The sequence below is a fragment of the Filicampus tigris genome, chromosome 21 (genome assembly GCF_054856515.1).
Source record: "Filicampus tigris isolate MCC_2025a chromosome 21, RoL_Ftig_1.0, whole genome shotgun sequence".
Taxonomy (NCBI): domain Eukaryota; kingdom Metazoa; phylum Chordata; class Actinopteri; order Syngnathiformes; family Syngnathidae; genus Filicampus; species Filicampus tigris.
In genome coordinates, this window is record NC_141237.1 from 10,818,009 (window position 1) to 10,834,907 (window position 16,899).

Consider the following 16,899-nt stretch of genomic DNA (forward strand, 5'->3'; position numbering starts at 1 on the left):
ATGCAAGCATCTTATTTTAAACCACAGCTGTTCATTCAGTCTCCAATTTTATTGTCTCAATACCAAACAATGAATTTCTAGTTTATATTATTAAATCAATCCACTGTGTAACCAGTGTACTATGTATTGTAATAAAACATATACGTATAGTTTGACTTCAGTTTAAAATCAATTATTTAGCAATTCAAAGCAAATCAACACAATATCACATTGCAAAACGTATACCAGGAGTATTTATTTGAATATAGATGATGGCACTAACATGAAAATAGGATAAAATACGCTTATTGTTTGTTGTTTTAGAAATGCCATTGTCCTCATGCGCCTAACTATCTTTCACTTCCGGGCAGGCTGCACATAAGCCAACGCGCCATACGTCATGACGTACTTCCGGTTTCACTTGAGGACACCCCCCCCCCCCCCTTTAACCTCAACATTGCGTCGTGAAGTGGTTGTTTTGGTTAAAAACATCGCGTCAAGAAAGCACGTAAACACGTCTAAAACATGGAATTTGGGCCGAGTGGGACCCGATGCAGCGTGGCAGAGGATCGAGGGACGCGTTGAGCGAAGGATTTGACTCGTCTTCCTGTCGTATTGCTCCGCATGTTGAATTTCTTCGTAGATGGTCTCCGGAGAGCGTTGTCTGTTGGTGGACACAGAGTTGTCGACGAGTAACATGAAGGAGATGATTGGAGGGTGTTGTGTTTGCTCAGACGAGAGAGGCTGGGCGGAGAACCCCCTCGTATACTGCGACGGACACGGCTGCAACGTCGCCGTGCACCAAGGTAAGAACCCCGCTCTCTGCTAAGCTAAGTTAGCTGTTAGCTTCCAAGCTAGTTAGCCCGGTGCAAGGTTATGGAGAGTCCAGCTCCCAAGGCCAAGCTTGAGGGCACGACAACGTGACTGCTTTAGCTGGGTCGTATTTGTCAAGTAAGCCGCTGTTTGGAAACCACAACCGTAACGTTCTTTGGTGCTACATTTCTGTGCCAGGGTTTTGACACAAAGAAGAGAGAAGCGTCAAACTGTCAAAATGTCATCATTGCCAAGTTATAGGGTGAGGTAACTTTCACAATCCATAAACTAATAGCAATGCTCGGTGTGTTCATTAAAGGTCTCAATGACACAAATTTGTCATTCTCTCTCCAATGAACGTTCACTGCTTAGTTAGATGATGGCTGTGTTTACAAACACTGCTGCTATCCATGTGGGATGCTCACTTAGCCCGACCTCTATAGTAGGGTTGAACACTTTTGGAAAAATAAGATATTTGGAATTTTTGGGGTTTTCTATATTGCCGTTGCGACCTAAAAATAAGCTAATTGGTATTTTGGGGGTTTTCAATATAGCCATTGCGATCTAATGTGTGATTACTTTTTTTTAGTCTCCTCTTCCCATAAAATAAACAATATCAACATCAATATGCATAAATGTTTTGGTCTCATAGGTTAGGCTTGCACTAAATAAATGCAAGTGAACCATGAATTAATATGAAAGCATTCACGATGACAACTTCACAAAATTCTACCAAAGAAGTCACATAAACAGAAAACAAGTTATAAATCGTATTTCTGATGCAAACTGATCCATAGCTTTATCACTTCAACTTTTCATATTTCATGAAACAATGATATGTAAACGTGGATTCAGGGCTGGGAGATATGGCTGAAAAGTCTCTATGAATAAGTACAGTGGAACATCAAGTTAAAAACTTGGTTCCATGAGCCTGCTTGTTACTTAAAATGTTCACAAGTCGAGCTAATATTTCCAATTGAAATTAATGGAAATGCAATTCATCCGTTCCATTCCCAAAATTGTTGCACTTAGCTATCTTATTACCAGTAGGTGGTTAAAAACAAAACAAAAAAAAACATGGTATTTATTGCCAATTAACTTTAATGTTCAAGTCTCCAATCTCCACTAGCTACGCTTTGCAGTAATAGCTAAAACCATATATTTCTCCCTTCTCAGGCTAATGCGACCACAAACCCTTGGCGACATCTTAATGAAGGTCTGCTGCTGTAAGAGTGCATCAGCCAGCAACAAATATCCGTGTGGAAACATGAACGGGGCTAAATATTGGTTCCTGCTGCCGCAAAACCCTTTTTTTTTTAAATGATTAAAAACAGGAAGTCCACCGTTTTTTATTTCCTTTCAAAATTTGTCTCATATTCCACCTTTTAAAGTGGCCATATTTTATTGAATTCCCCCCAAGAGATTTAATCTGAAGTACTTAAAAATTTTAGTTTTATCTAAAGATATTGAAAATGAAGTTACCCAAAGCGTTTCTTTTTTTTTTTTTTTTTTTCAAACGCTGCTGCTGTTGTGACACAGTTTGACAAGAAAACAAAAATGTTTTTGAAGATCTAAAAATGCACAAAAACTCATGAAATTCCCAAGATGACTTCTCTTCAGAAAATGTTGAAAAGTGTGGTATTTCTTTACTACCAGTGAATGGACGACAAGCCTTGTTGTTTTCAACCTATGTTCATGCACAGATAATGTGTGCATATGTGTAACCACAGCTATTATGCATCCATCCATCCATTATCTGTACTGCTTCTCCTCACAAGGGTCGCGGGGCGTGCTGGAGCCTATCCCAGCTGTCTTTGGGCAGTAGGCGGGGGACACCCTGAATTGGTTGCCAGCCAATCGCAGGGCACACAGAGACAAACATCCGCACTCACAATCACACCTAGGGGCAATTTAGAGAGTCCAATCAACTTACCATGCATGTTTTTGGAATGTGGGAGGAAACCGGAGTACCCGGAGGAAACCCACGCAGGCACGGGGAGAACATGCAAACTCCACACAGGGAGGCCGGAGCCGGGATCGAACCCACGACCTCTGAACTGTGAGGCGGACGTGCTAACCAGTCGACCACCGTGCCGCCCAGCTATTATGCATGAGGGATTATTTGCTCTGGGTTTGTACCTGTTACCAACCAACACTAAAGGGGCGTTAAAACCTACAAGAAATGCAAGAGTAAACGTTAGGTCAAGTTTTATATATATATATTTTTTTAAACACCATAGCCCTGACTCACAAAAGAGTCTCAATGGACTTCATTGGCCTGCAGTTGACAATTATTGGCAACATTCCATGATTCAATTCCCCAACTGGGCAAGGAAAAACTCAAAACCCCATTTCGGGGAATAAGAAGAAACCCCGGATGAGGCTCTAAACATGCATCAAAACTCATGAAACTTGCATACGCAGGCCTGGCAAATAACGAAATCAAATCCACATTAGATGTGTAATGCGACATTTAAAACAAAATAAATAAATAAATACCATTCCTATGTGCCAGTACACTAACGTGCCAGTACTTCAAAGTGGCCTGGGCTGCGAGGGCCCTTCATAGCCGCTCGCAGCTCTAGTACATATTGATATTGAATTATCACCCAGCCCTAATTAAGGCATTGAACAACTGAAGTTCGCCTGTATTAAAATGTGCAGTCCCTCAGTTGGTGTACAAACAAGCCTTGGTGTCACATTAGCAGAGTACCCTGTACATTCACTTGAATGTGGAGCTTTACTCCTGTTCATTAGCACCTTTTGTGTGTTGTCGCCCCCATTTCACAGTGCTCTATGCAAGCTGCAAGGAAAGGGAAAGATGTAACTGAATGTCATGCTAATTAGCCAAATGCAAGGTACTAACAGTGTCATGTCGAAGTCAGTGTTATGCAGCTATAGGTGTTGCCGCACAGATGCTTTTTCATGTCTTAGTTTTATACTAACTTTGGCGTCTCGGTGTAGAATCAGAAGTAACGGAATTCAATTTGTTGGTCAGGTGACATACTGTAAGTAGCAACAGTCATTAATGGAGTACAATTATCAAGCAACAAGTTTCAGTGACTTTTCCAGTCCTAACATTTTTTCAGTTCATGGCGGCAATTAAACTAATTGTCCGCTAAGGGCCTGCCTGTAATGAGTATGAATGTAAACATTGTGACAGTTAATTTATTTTTTCACTTGGTGTACTATTGCAGGGTCCCAACCACCAGCCCGTGAAGAGTGAGTGAGAGAGAGAGAGAAAAAAAAAAGTATTTTATTAGCTGAGCATATAGATAAATTGTTCAACCCAAGTGTGGAAAATGGTGTGTGGGAGCGCTTCTGTTTAAAGTGTAATAGTCTTTTTTGTGTGACTCTAGTCGCTGATTGTGCTTTGTTTTCGTTTCTCTGTAGCCTGCTATGGCATTGTACAGGTGCCCACTGGTCCATGGTTCTGCAGAAAGTGTGAATCTCAGGAGAGAGCGGCCCGCGTGGTGAGTCCTACATTCTATCTGGCAGCTCATTTGTGCTTGAACTACTGGAACAACTAGACATGCTTCTTAGTTAGAAATATATACCGGTAGTTAACTATTTCTTACAAATCACATTGAATGGGTAGGACAGCTATTTCATTGAGCATTGCCAGATATGTCAAAATTTCACACCCTTAACTTTTCAATCCAAAATGCATTGATTCTTATGAAACAGCGAAAGCCATTATGGAGATGTTGAATGTTAGGCCTTGCTGAGGGCTTTAACTGCTGTTTCCTTTATAAACGTGGTAAGAAACCTATTTCAGGTTAAATGTCGTGTAGCCTGAAACTAATCTGTATTCCTCAAATTTAAGAAAACTTTTGTCATTTTTTTGCCATTGTTATTTACATATTTTAAGCACCACGTCTGGCAGATCCGCTCAGCACCAATTACTGTCAAGTGTCACGCGTCTAATTAAATATGCGTGACAAGCATTGATAGGGGATTATGGGCATATAACCAGGCTCCCTTGTTTCTGCGTCCCATCTGTGGAAGTAGAAGTTTCAACTTAATTTGACCTTGACAAACAATAAAGCCTTCTTCACAATCTCAAGAGTCTGTCAAACATAGACGGACTTAGTGTAGCTGTTGATAGAGGTGTTTACAGTTGAATGGATCCAGTTTTAAGGCTCCACATGAATACAATAGTCGAACACCACAAATCCCGAGTTTGAACTGCCACATGCACATCATCAATCAAGACTTTCGATTATCTTGTATGTTTTGTCCTGTTGTGTGCTTTTATATGATGCAACCACAGAAGTGTACCTACCAGTCATGGCTAATGGGGAAAAATAATGATGAGCACTGACCATAGAACCAGATTCCGGAACGCAATACAGACATCTCTAGTGCGCTTCGTTTAGTGTTGATGCACAAACAAATATGACTTGTTTAAAAATGTATTTTCCACTTCAAACTATATTTCAATTTAGGAATCATACATGCATTTAGTTATAACGTATACGTTCAGTGTTAAGGTTGCATTTGTGTTACATTATGAAATCTAAGTTCTGTGATGAATTATAAATCCTGTCACTCAACCTCTGTTGTTTGGTAAAATTGCAATCCAAATGTTTTGATGTGTTTAAATTTGATCCACTTCAACTGCTTTCTGATATTCCAAAGTTAAATCATGTTTCAGTTTTCTAACTCGGAACCACACAACTGACTGTCGATAGTGGCAAGAATTTCAGTACCTGTAAAGCTCCAAGCTGAAATAGTCCTGGCACCATTAGGATATTTGGAAAGCAGTGAAGAGTTATTTATATCGTGATGGGAATGTGCAACTTTTTTTGTCGGCAAGGTGTGAACTTTGACATGGAACACAAAAATATTGTTGGAAAGAGAGAAAGACAGAAGTCTTAGTCATGCAAGTGAGTCTGGTCCTAAAACACTATATATTACACATGCTTCATGTCATATGTGCACGCATGCTCAAGGAACACAAAATTTGTCATGATACAATGAGTCCAGTCGCCATCATGTCTTACTTGGTGCTTCTCATTTATCCACAGCGATGTGAGCTGTGTCCCCACAAAGATGGCGCCCTGAAGAGGACGGACAATGGCGGTACGCAGCGTCACACGCACACAACCACGCTCGCATCTGCGCTCGGCCGCTTGTGTTGTTAATTGCGTGTCGCCGGCAAGTTAAAGGGGTTTGAGCGTGCTGTGAGAGCTGCTGTTTGGTTAGCGTGTGTGTGTGCGCGCGCGCGCGCGCAAGTGCTACTTTTTCTGCACCTTCTTCTCCAGTCTGTCTTTTATGTTTGTGTGTGTGTGTTTGTATGTTTATGAGGGGGGTGGGCCACGTTGGGTATAGTGCGTAGCCTGTGAGGAGTCTCCTTGCCGGGTTCACGGGGAGGTCAGCTTGGTTGAGAATGTAAATATTCTGTGCGTGTGTGTGTGTATTGAATCAGTTAGAGAGAGAGAGAGGCACAGCTGTGGGATTGTGTCCAGGCCTGCAGGGAGGCATCATGACAACACTAACACACACCGTTTTACTACTTTCTCCTTAATTTTACCCTTCCCACGACCCCGCTCTTGCTTGTCCTTTTCCTCCCCCCCCTCCTCTTTCCTTTCCATTTTCATTATCTTGTCCTGTCAGCTCCTCTTCCTCAACTTGTTGAACTGTTGTACATTTTTGCCACCATTCAAAAATAAAATAAAATTGGCTTTATCTATATCGTGCCAATTTGCGACACATTCTTAGACATTACTCCTTTATATGCATTGTGGGGACCCAGCAGAGAAGATGGAAATGTGTGTTTGGAAGGTTTTAGGCTTCATCACTTAAATTCATTGGTTACTCTTGAGCATTTTCAATGCTTCATTCTACATTTGGTTTTACAGAAATTAAGGCTGTGATGTAGTCAAGTCAGCATTGTTTTGTTTAGCTGGTCGTGATGGTCATGGTTCTAATGTAACCCTCAAACCAAGAGCATATTTTTGCTATTGCGCCTGAGTGTCTCTTGAATTTGAACCACAACGCTAATATATTGACAAAAGTTCACCGTCCAAACACATTGGACTTCTTGGTTGCACAGCTTCACAAAAGGGGTTTTATGGTGACAATGTGGATTGTTATCTTGAGGAGCAAGGCCGTGCCACTTTTATAGTCCTCTTTTATAGGCCTCTTCCAGATTCTTGGAGGGACTTCAAAACAACAACATGCCCCATTTCACACCCGCTGCCTTCTCCCCGTCCCGCCCTTTGCCCCGCTCCCCTGTCCTGCCAGCTGGGTCAAAGGCAGGTCAGGGGTTCAACTGTAAGTTTAAGCCTGTTCTTGTTTCCGCCGCGGGGCGAAAGACAGACCCCTACAACGTGGCAGAAGTCTCCCACTTCCATCTGACCTCCCGCTCACCTTCTTCTGCCACTCCTCAATTTGTCATCAATTCTGCTGTCAGTTTGTCTTTGCTGACAGGCAGCTGCTGTGCCTGTTAGGTGGCACAATAAAAAGCCTCTTAACTTAATTGCAACTGTATCAATTAAAATGTTCAGCGTTCAATTCAGTTGACTTATGATTGTTGCATTCTTACTTGCATATTAATTAGGAATGGGCATTTGACTAAATTAAAAATTACAGTTTAATTCTTCAAATAGTTAAACATTTTTTGGGGGGTTGGCAGAATCTGAAAGGTCTAAACTTGTCTTTCAATGGTAGAATTGTACTTAGTAGTAATGTTTGCAGGAGCACGTGTTTTGTCACGGTCAAAGCACAGTGTGCTACGGACACGTTTCATGTGAAGACATTTTGTCAGACCGGCGTGGAAACAAGTAGAAACACATTTATATATACAGTGGCATTGCGAAGGTATTGGGCCCCCTTGAATATTTTAACCTTTTGCCACGGGGTCGCAAGAAGTGTCGTCGACCATGTTTACTCCAAAATATCTTCATATGGCTCCTACCTGGAAGTTATGTCAGGCTAGTGAAGTGGTATTGGTGTGATAGTATCAGAGCATTTTTACAAGTATGACTACAGACAGATCGCACATTTCCCAATTTTAGTTGCAAATGACCTTGAACCAACTAATGGAAGTGAATCTTTTTGTAGCATACATGTGCATGTATTGAAGGTTATAGCAACTGTCACTTTTTATCAATCCATACTGCTTGTGCACATGACATTGGTGTATGACATTACACAACAATCAACAATTAGTGATCCAGCCAACATTGGTTAGGAAGCAGTGACGCAGTTTGTCTTTTTCCTATTATTACAGGCTGGGCCCATGTGGTATGTGCCCTTTACATACCTGAGGTGGAGTTTGCAAATGTCTCAACTATGGAGCCCATCGTTCTACAGTCTGTGCCCCACGATCGCTATAACAAGGTAACGAATGATTCTCAATGTTTAGGAAGCTGTTTTAAAGTGGAAGTCAACCCAAACTTCTTTTTTTTTTTTTTTCAAGAATATGTTCTATGCAGGCCCAGTAGTTGAAACAAGGCATTCTGATTAATATTGTATTTGTGAAATGTGAGTTAAGCAGCAACTCCGCCGTTTTTAGACCTGAGGGGGCAGCCATTTTGTTACTTCTGTCGACTGAAAATGACATCACAGATGGTCAGGCCTCAGATAACGACCAATCATGGCTCAGCTTCAGAAAACAGGTGATCTGCGATTGGTCGTTTGAGTAACTGTGATGTCATTTTCAGTCGACAGAAGTGACAAAATGGCCGCCCCCGGAGATGATTATAAACGGGTGGATTAACTCTTATTTCACAGATGCAATATTAATCAGAATGCCGTGTTTCAACTAGAGGGCCTGCTTAGAACATATTCTTGAAAAAAAGGTTTTTGGGTTGACTTCACTTTTAAGGAGTGTGTATCTTGCACTTGAGTCAAGTCACTTGATTTTTCTATTTTTCATCTATCGATGCAATAGATAATGAGCTGAAACTAGATTACTTCAGTGATAAATTTTTGTTAAGTGCTTCAACTGGCCAGTGCTATTTGCTCAGATTTAACTTTATGCTTTTCTCACAAACCACTTAGGCCACTTCAGTGCGCTTTGTTGGGCTCAAGCAGTTGTCACTTGCCTGACTGGATGGAGGTGGTTCAGAATGCAGCTAACAAAAAAAACGAGAGCGCTTTACACCATTTTTTTAAGTCATCGCATTGGCTCCTGGTTCACTTCCAAAATCAATTTTATGGATTTAACAGTCTTCTTTTTTTTTTTTTTAAATGCCTCATCGTACCTGTCTGACCTGCTTCAGGCTTACAGCCGCTGTACCATGTAGGTTGGCAAATCAGTGCTTGTTAGTTATTTGGAAGAAAAGGAAAAAAGCACAGAGGGGCCCGCGCCTTTTCAGTTTATTTCCCCAAAATTGTGAAATGAGCTGCCTCTGCATTTCGACAAGCTGGTGCAATTCCCTTTTTTGAAGTCCTTTTTAAGAACGCACATTTTCTCTTTGGCTTTCAACACTGTTTAAGATGTTGATCTTTTTATTTTATTCAGTTTTTATATAATTTATTGATCTTCACAACTGTTGTATTCATTTATAGTTAATTTCACATGCCTATATCATACGTATTATTATTTGTTGTGTTTAACCTCACTGCTGTACACAGACAGAATTTTGGTCAAGTGTGTTGTTGTGAAAGTGCTCTATAAATAAAGTCAGATTAGATCTAACTGGTTAGCATTTCAAGTCCCTATCCGATACTTCGGAAGTGTACTAAGAGAAAAAAGAGGGCGCATCCAAATTGTCTCAACAGTCTTTAATTTGTATTTGTTTAAATAAAGTTATCCCAATATGTCCTTTCTGAGAGCTGTAAGTCTAGTGCAGCAGAGGTTGTAAACAACTAAACTCATGCAATCTTTTTATATCTTATATGTGGTCTTGCACAAATTATGGATGCAAACTAATTATTTGTAAATATCCCTTCTTATGTGTGTTTCTGTTCCATACATGTGTTCGTGTAGACATGCTATATCTGCGAGGACCAAGGCAGGGAGAGTAAAGCGGCCACTGGAGCATGTATGACCTGTAACAAACATGGCTGCAGGCAGGCCTTCCATGTCACATGGTGAGATTCACTCACATCACATTTACCTCACTGGTCAAGGGAGAAGAGTGCTTTGTGGTTTTACACATTACACGTTACTCACTTTTAAAATTCAAAATAACTCAAAAGATTTTTTGAAAAAATACGTTACTAACGTCCTGTCGCCATTTTCTGGTTTTAATCTGCCTTTAATTTCTCTGTCCTGCCACAGTGCCCAGTTTGCAGGGTTGCTGTGTGAGGAACAAGGCTCGGATGCAGACAACGTCAAGTACTGTGGTTATTGCAAATACCACCACAGCAAATTGGTAAGTGGCCATTTCTGTTTGGCACAAATTCCACAAACACAACGTTGATATTCATAACTCCAAAGTCCAGAAGGCAAGGCAAATGGCAACTTTAATGTGATGCATCATTTAGATTCAAATTCTGTCCATTTTTTGTTAGTGGGAGAGTGGCTTGCCTCTCTGTAGCTTGCTTTGCTTGAATTAGCTTGTGTTAGAACACCTTGCTTTACTTGAGACTTTGCTTCAGGTTAGACCTGTTTTCCATCCAACTCAACCAGAGGAGCTGTGGTCTGTTTTAAATGTTTCTGTATGTCTGTTGGTCGTGATGCACAATGGTAGCTGATTTATTACCTAATAAGGTTGGAGTCAGGATGACTTGACAGCACACCACACATATTTGGTCCTTCTGCATTTATTTTGTAAAAAAGAACATCGTTGCTTTCGACGTTCATTGATTCATTCATTTGTTCAGTATTAGTTCATTCATTCGTTCTGATCAAATCAATTGATCACTTTACTGTCACTCTTCTTTTCTGCATACCCACCGAACCTTTGCACTCCTTTGCCAAATCTCCTACTGCCTTTTATCAGAAACGTGTGACATCCATTCCATCCCCAGCTACATGTTATGGTGCATGTCAACATTATGGGCACAGATCAGAATTTCTTTTTTTGTTTCTTTTTTTTTGTGTGTTTTTTTTAAAGCATCAAATTTTAGATGGCGCTTTTCTGGCCACTGCACTCACACACTCAGAAAAGGGTAAACTATATTACTCTCAACTGATAAAATGTCACAGTGTTATGTGCAAAGAGCCCATTAAAAAAAAAACAGCCTCTTTTGTAAACTAGCATCTGGCTGTTTACAGCCGTTATGGTATAAACAGTGCACACCAGCGGAGATGCGCTTTGAATTATGGAAGGCGCTAGGAAAAAAATAGATTTTATTAGATTAAAAAAATCATATTACTAATTGCCCAGCCTTACATCCAAAAACAAATGCAAAGAAAGATTATGTAAGGGGGAAGGATGTTCATTACACATCATTCCATTCATTTGAATTCACACCAAAACTGTACAATTCATTGATTTATTCATTACTATTATATCATATCATACATCTATTAAAAACAAAAGGTACATGTAAATATTGCTCTTTTAATAGCTGCGGTCGTATGAAAAGATCCGACAAGCTTTTTAATGTGAGCGCACAAATGGAAAACTCATGCTGTCATATTGATTGGTATAAATGGTTTTGGCTGTTGCTGCAAATGCTGGATTGGTATGGCTGACCGTACGAGCGTGAGTCAGTGATGAGTAGAGCAGGAAAATGGGTTTCACAAAATACCTATTGAATAATGCTGACAGCATGTCAAGGAAAGAGGACATTTTAGTCGAATTGGGATCACAGCATATTCTAATGATGTTGTCATGGTTTTTGTTGGCAAAATGCCAATTTTTGTGTAAAATTCTATGGACCGTTTTTTTTTTGTTTTTTTTTGTGCATCGCTAAACAGATCTTTCATTGCTTTATCTTTGTGACATGCTATCAACATGGACAATAATTTTATACGACAAAAAGTTTATCTTTAAAATCTAGTAAGGGAACCAAAGACAAAGGTTGGTGCTAGTGAATGAAGTACATTATATTTTTCAAGAAATGTATATATCAGAGTATAATTAGGGCATTCAAAAACAACAAACAAACAATGTAGATTTTTACCAATATTCAAACTGAATGCAGGCTTTAATCTATGCCTGGAATTAATATCACTGCTTTTTCATCACCATGGCAACAGACGCTATGAGCAGTATCAAGTAGGCTAGGACTACGATCGATTGCCAAGGCCGTCCAAAGGTGTCCCAGGGTACCACACAAACCCTTAAAAAGACACTGGGCACGTCCTGTAGTGCATACGGTTGAGGATTTTTTTTTTTTTTGTTCTTTTTTTGCCAGTGCTAGTTCTTCCGTCTTTGTTGCATTTCCTTGTCTGATGCGCATTATGTAAAATTAAGCGGGTCATTCACAGGAAATCTGTTATTTTACCCCTTTTTTTTTTATTAGGTTGTTTTGTCAACCAAAAAAACGACACATTTCACCACTTTTGTAGCATACAAATTACAAATGGAAGTTTTCTGTGACTGAGTTTAGACTTTTGTTTTTCAATATTGACCTGACCTGTCATTTTCTTTTCTTTTTTTAATTCCCCCTCATTTTTCTTCAGTTATTCTAGATTCTAGTTCAATCCTCTTTTTTCTTTGAACTTCATCCAGTAACTTGGAGTTCCTCTTTACCTTTTTAGCGAAGACGCAGGGGCCGCGGTAGTAGATCTCAAAGCTTAAGTGACTCTTCCTCTCAGTGTATGGATAGACCCCCAGACCAGGAAAAGAAGGTAAGAGAGCCTTCAGATCTCCTCTCTTCGCCTCCCATCCATGACTGCGACTCCACCAGAAATATGCACTGTCGCTTTTTTACATGCCCACATTGTGGAGGGACAGTCAGACATGCTCTATCCACCACTACCACTAAGGCAGTGTTGCTGAAGCAGTAGCTCTCTATTAGATTATATTGCTAGGTTTTTTTTTTTTTTTTTTTAGTATGAGATGAGTTTCAAAGATCTGAACAAACAGGACAAGGCCTGGTGTTTTTTTTTCTATTTTTTTTAAAATATTTTTTATTTATTTATTTTGAATGGCCATAATTGATTTTAAGAATTTGTTTTTGTGGTCTGATTGTTGATTAGCTGCGTCTCGAAACAACTGAGGCAAAATTGATTGCACAACTTGACTGCCTTCTAGAAGCAAAGGCAGTGTATATTCAATCAGTTGGCAGCATAACAAAGAAAAACATGTCATCAACCATGGGAAGTTGAGCAACCAACTCAGACCTTCAGCATTATTGCGCTCAAAATGACATTAAGACAGGACTTCAGAGATGATTTGATTGCTAATTAGTTTAATCTGTAAGGAGCAGTTGTTTCTAGGGGTGTGAAGAAAATTGATTTGAATCGGGAAAATCAGTTGATTCAACTGAATCTTTAAATTTACATTTCATGTAACAGGAAATGTAAATTTCACTGGTTTATATATGACTGTACAGTGGTCCGCCCGCAGTGTGGATAATGTGGGCAATGCGGGTGCCGCGCGGAGGGGGCGTGGTGGCTGAAAGGACGTAATCGCCATGTGGACCTCAGGGCGCACCAAGTTATTGACAAACGTCAATACGTTGACGGACAAAAAAACATTTCCGTCAATGCTTAGTCCATCAGTTTTTCAAAGGTTCCTGTCATTCGTCTGCAAAACGGGCATCCGTCATTGATGGATTGACGGACCTTCCGGCAGTGTTCCCGCCTTTGGTATTTTTTTTTAATTAATACAAATAAAACAAATGTGAAGTTATGAATCTGTTGGCTAGCATCTGACTGCTTATTTTTAACCGATGTTTTAATTTTTTTTTCCTGTGGCATTGTTTCAGTACCGATACCGAGGTATTTTAAGCAGGTATAATATCGAAGTCGAAAGAATATTGTACATGCACACGTGGAAGCACTTGGATTTAGCAGTGAATGTGACCCCAACACCGCAGCTGCCCCAATCAGGGATCTCCGCTTTTAATATGTGCTACATTTGTGTCAGTTAATCGGTCATGGTGGTTAGAAGTACATGTAATCACAAATCGCGTAAAATCTGAATTAATTTACAGCCAGCCCAGCTTACCACCCCCCTGGGGCTGTTATCTTTTAAATGCACTACTCTAATTGTATTTTTCCCTTTTTTTGAATCAATAAATGATTTTGGGGGTGGCGTTCCAAAACGTGCCTTGCTGCACCGCGGTGCTCTGTTATTAGCACCAGCAGTGACTGATCGTCACACTCCGTCCCCCAGTAATGCATTCACAGGTCGCAAATTAATATTCGTCTGAAATTTTTGTTTGATTTCGATTGAATTTTTGATCACGAGCCGAGGTTCCGCTGTGTCAAGCTATGCGTGCCGTTGTTTGCGTGCTTGCTTGTGCACGTCCCATCAGTTCTGCTCACCTCATGTTAGACCCTCCAGTCAAACTCCAGCGGGGGCTAAAAGATCCTTCACACTGGACGCTTAGAAAAGGCCTCCAGGAAACACATGCACATCCACACCCCCACCCCCACACACAAATCCTGCAGGAAACGGCGCAGGGGAATTCCGGCCAGGCCAGGGCAGATTATACCTCCATACCCCTCTCACTTCCTGTTCCTCCATTTCACCCCGTCTTCCCTCACCTCTCCAGGCTTGCCTCCCTTCTCTAGCCGTACCCTCTCCCCCTCTTCTTCTTCCTGAGGCCTTTGTGCTGAATGGCTACTAACAAACAGGCAGTATATTATCTCTTTTATCCTTCCTTTACTACTGACATTATTTACATTTTCGGCTGTTATTCATAGATTGTATAAATCATCATTTTGTGCCAAAATCAAATAGTGATAAAAGTGATATTTTTTTTTTTTTTTAATTGCCATTTTGTTTTTGCCCAGCACCAAATCCACAAAACAAGATTGCTATTAACTCACAGTCCAGCCGTTCGATCCCAGAAACGTATTTATATTTTGTTCAAATTTTTTCAAACGTTAGGGTGAAAGAGGGTCTGAAAATGTCTGGCAGTGAATGAGTTAATGTGTATTTGTTTTATTGACCAAAAAGGATCTAAAACATCTGTCAACATACATTTGGGCAGCTGTTTTACTCCTAATGAGTCTTGTGATATTTATTCTACATAGATTGAATGGGTGTCAGTCCTCTCAGTCTGGACCATTGCTGATAAATGATGTGGACCTCATCCTCTGCCACACTCATATTTACCTCGCATACTTTCAAAGAGCACTTGGACATGTCAAATGAGCTTGGTGCTAATGGTGGCCAACAGAGAAAAAAGGGAGTGAGCGCATACTGAAAGACATTTTCTCTGCCTGTATAATCAATTGACCTGATTGATAAGATTGTGTAAGGTTATATTGTGTGTGTGTGTGTGTTCCCACGCCCGGTGCCTTGGGTTCGTGTGTGCGCGTGCATGAGCACGAGTGATATCCGACCCTGGCTGCTCCATCAACACGAACCTATGGAATGTTAATGAAAAACAACAAAGAATTTTAGAATCTCTCTTTGCTGCCAGTATTTCTTTTTAGATTTTCGTTTTCAACATGAATTACCTGCATTCTCAGAAAAAAAAATGCTTTCTACAAATTGACAGAAAATCATTAATGAGAAAATATTTGAATTGAACATTTTTGTCAAGACTTGCCATGTTGTAAATACATGAACATTTATTGTCATTGTTTGTCTTAGTATGCCGAGGTTTGCTAGGATTTTATATACCAACCCAAATTTTTCTCTGTTCATTTCATTCTTTCATATTTTGTCTTGGTGACTGTTTACTGACCGTGCTTTACAAAGCTAACAACGTAAACACACCACTAACGCCTTTAAATGATTAAAAAGTGACAAAATAATTAGTTTTGTAATCCTGACTAAAATAATGAAATTTAGTAGAGTACTATTTATTTTATTGCTTTTTGGTTGACTTAATCTACTATAGTTCACAGTTGATAAAATAAGGAAATTACAGAATGTTGCCGGTCAGAGAAACCTACCCTTATTTTATTTAAATTAAACTGGAGATTAGTTGTTACCTAAACCTGTTGCGCCGTATATGAGAAAAACTATGCAATTCTCTTAGCGTGTGTGTGTGCGCACGTGTGTGTGTGTGTGTGTGTGTGTAGCTGCAACAGCCACCATAAATAATGTTCAACCGTCATCTTTACTGTGTTTTTTTTTTCGGCCTTTAAGATGAAGTCATTTCATTTCTATAAAACAATTTTGCTTTATGCCATCATTCCACTGTTGATTAAATTCTGAACCCCTTTGGTGTCCAACGCGCTTAATTTATTGGGTTTAATTTGTTTTTTTATTACAATCTGTGTCGGGTAGGTTCAGATACGAAGTGAAATGCATATTAAAAAAAAAAAAAAAAAATCTTTTGAAAATGAACTCAGTTTTAGATACCCAGTGTTGGTAGTGACAAAACGCAAACCTTCGCCCCGTCACCGCGAGGAACCAACCTGCTGGCAACACATTGTGGCTTGCTAATGCCGGTAGTTGTGACACCATCACCACCAGTTCAGCCGAGTTTTACCAATCTTCAATCCCACAACTGGTTCTCGGTGCTGAGCAGACACAGCTTTCTTCAGTTAAAAACAACACGAGTAGGACAATTCTGCGCTGTGAATCGAATTTATGCATATGTTTTTTCTCGCTGAAAACGTGTTTACAATTCTTGTAATGCCTATTACCTTTAAATAAAAGTTGTATGTCATGACATTGAAATATCATGACAGGGGCTGCTCAGTTGTCGCCGCTGTTTAAAGTTACCCCCCCCCCCCCCCACAAATACGCACAAGTTGAGGCCCGCAAATTAGCGTTAGCGGAAGGCGGCTCACAGACTGGTTCCAGCGGAGCCGCTATCTCCTATTTCGGCTGGCGGGGTCTGTTAACTGCCACTCAGTGCGGAAGTTTGGCTAAACTGTCACCAGCTTGCATGTGATCATTTCCCCATGAGACCCTGAGGGGAGAGGGAGACACAGGGGGGGGGGGGGGGGGGGAGGGGGGGGGGGATGGGGGAGGTTGGATTGTGCCGCTTCGGAGTCGCTGAGCGTCACCAATACGTCTCTCAGGATGGACGCATATTTTCGCAGCCTGTCTTAACTGACGGCGTGTGTGTAAAAGTCTGTATCCGCATCTGCCCGTCCATATGCGCGCGCAAAGAGGTGTCAGG

At 40.5% G+C, this 16,899-nt stretch overlaps 1 protein-coding gene across 4 annotated transcripts in view; it reads left to right on the plus strand.

Annotated features, from left to right (window-relative positions):
- The first annotated feature begins 405 nt into the window (after positions 1–405).
- The window catches only part of mllt10 (MLLT10 histone lysine methyltransferase DOT1L cofactor), a 36,606-nt gene continuing 20,112 nt past the window's right edge, over positions 406–16,899 (plus strand). For 3 of the 4 annotated variants that reach the window (XM_086021201.1, XM_086021203.1, XM_086021205.1), the window contains exons 1-7: positions 406–785; positions 4,186–4,265; positions 5,823–5,877; positions 8,030–8,139; positions 9,734–9,837; positions 10,028–10,121; positions 12,401–12,490. In XM_086021201.1, coding sequence (XP_085877327.1) covers positions 623–785; positions 4,186–4,265; positions 5,823–5,877; positions 8,030–8,139; positions 9,734–9,837; positions 10,028–10,121; positions 12,401–12,490 — 696 coding nt within the window. In that variant the 5' untranslated portion in view covers positions 406–622. The remainder of the gene's footprint in view (positions 786–4,185; positions 4,266–5,822; positions 5,878–8,029; positions 8,140–9,733; positions 9,838–10,027; positions 10,122–12,400; positions 12,491–16,899) is intronic. The other variant, XM_086021204.1, reaches the window with a different exon arrangement.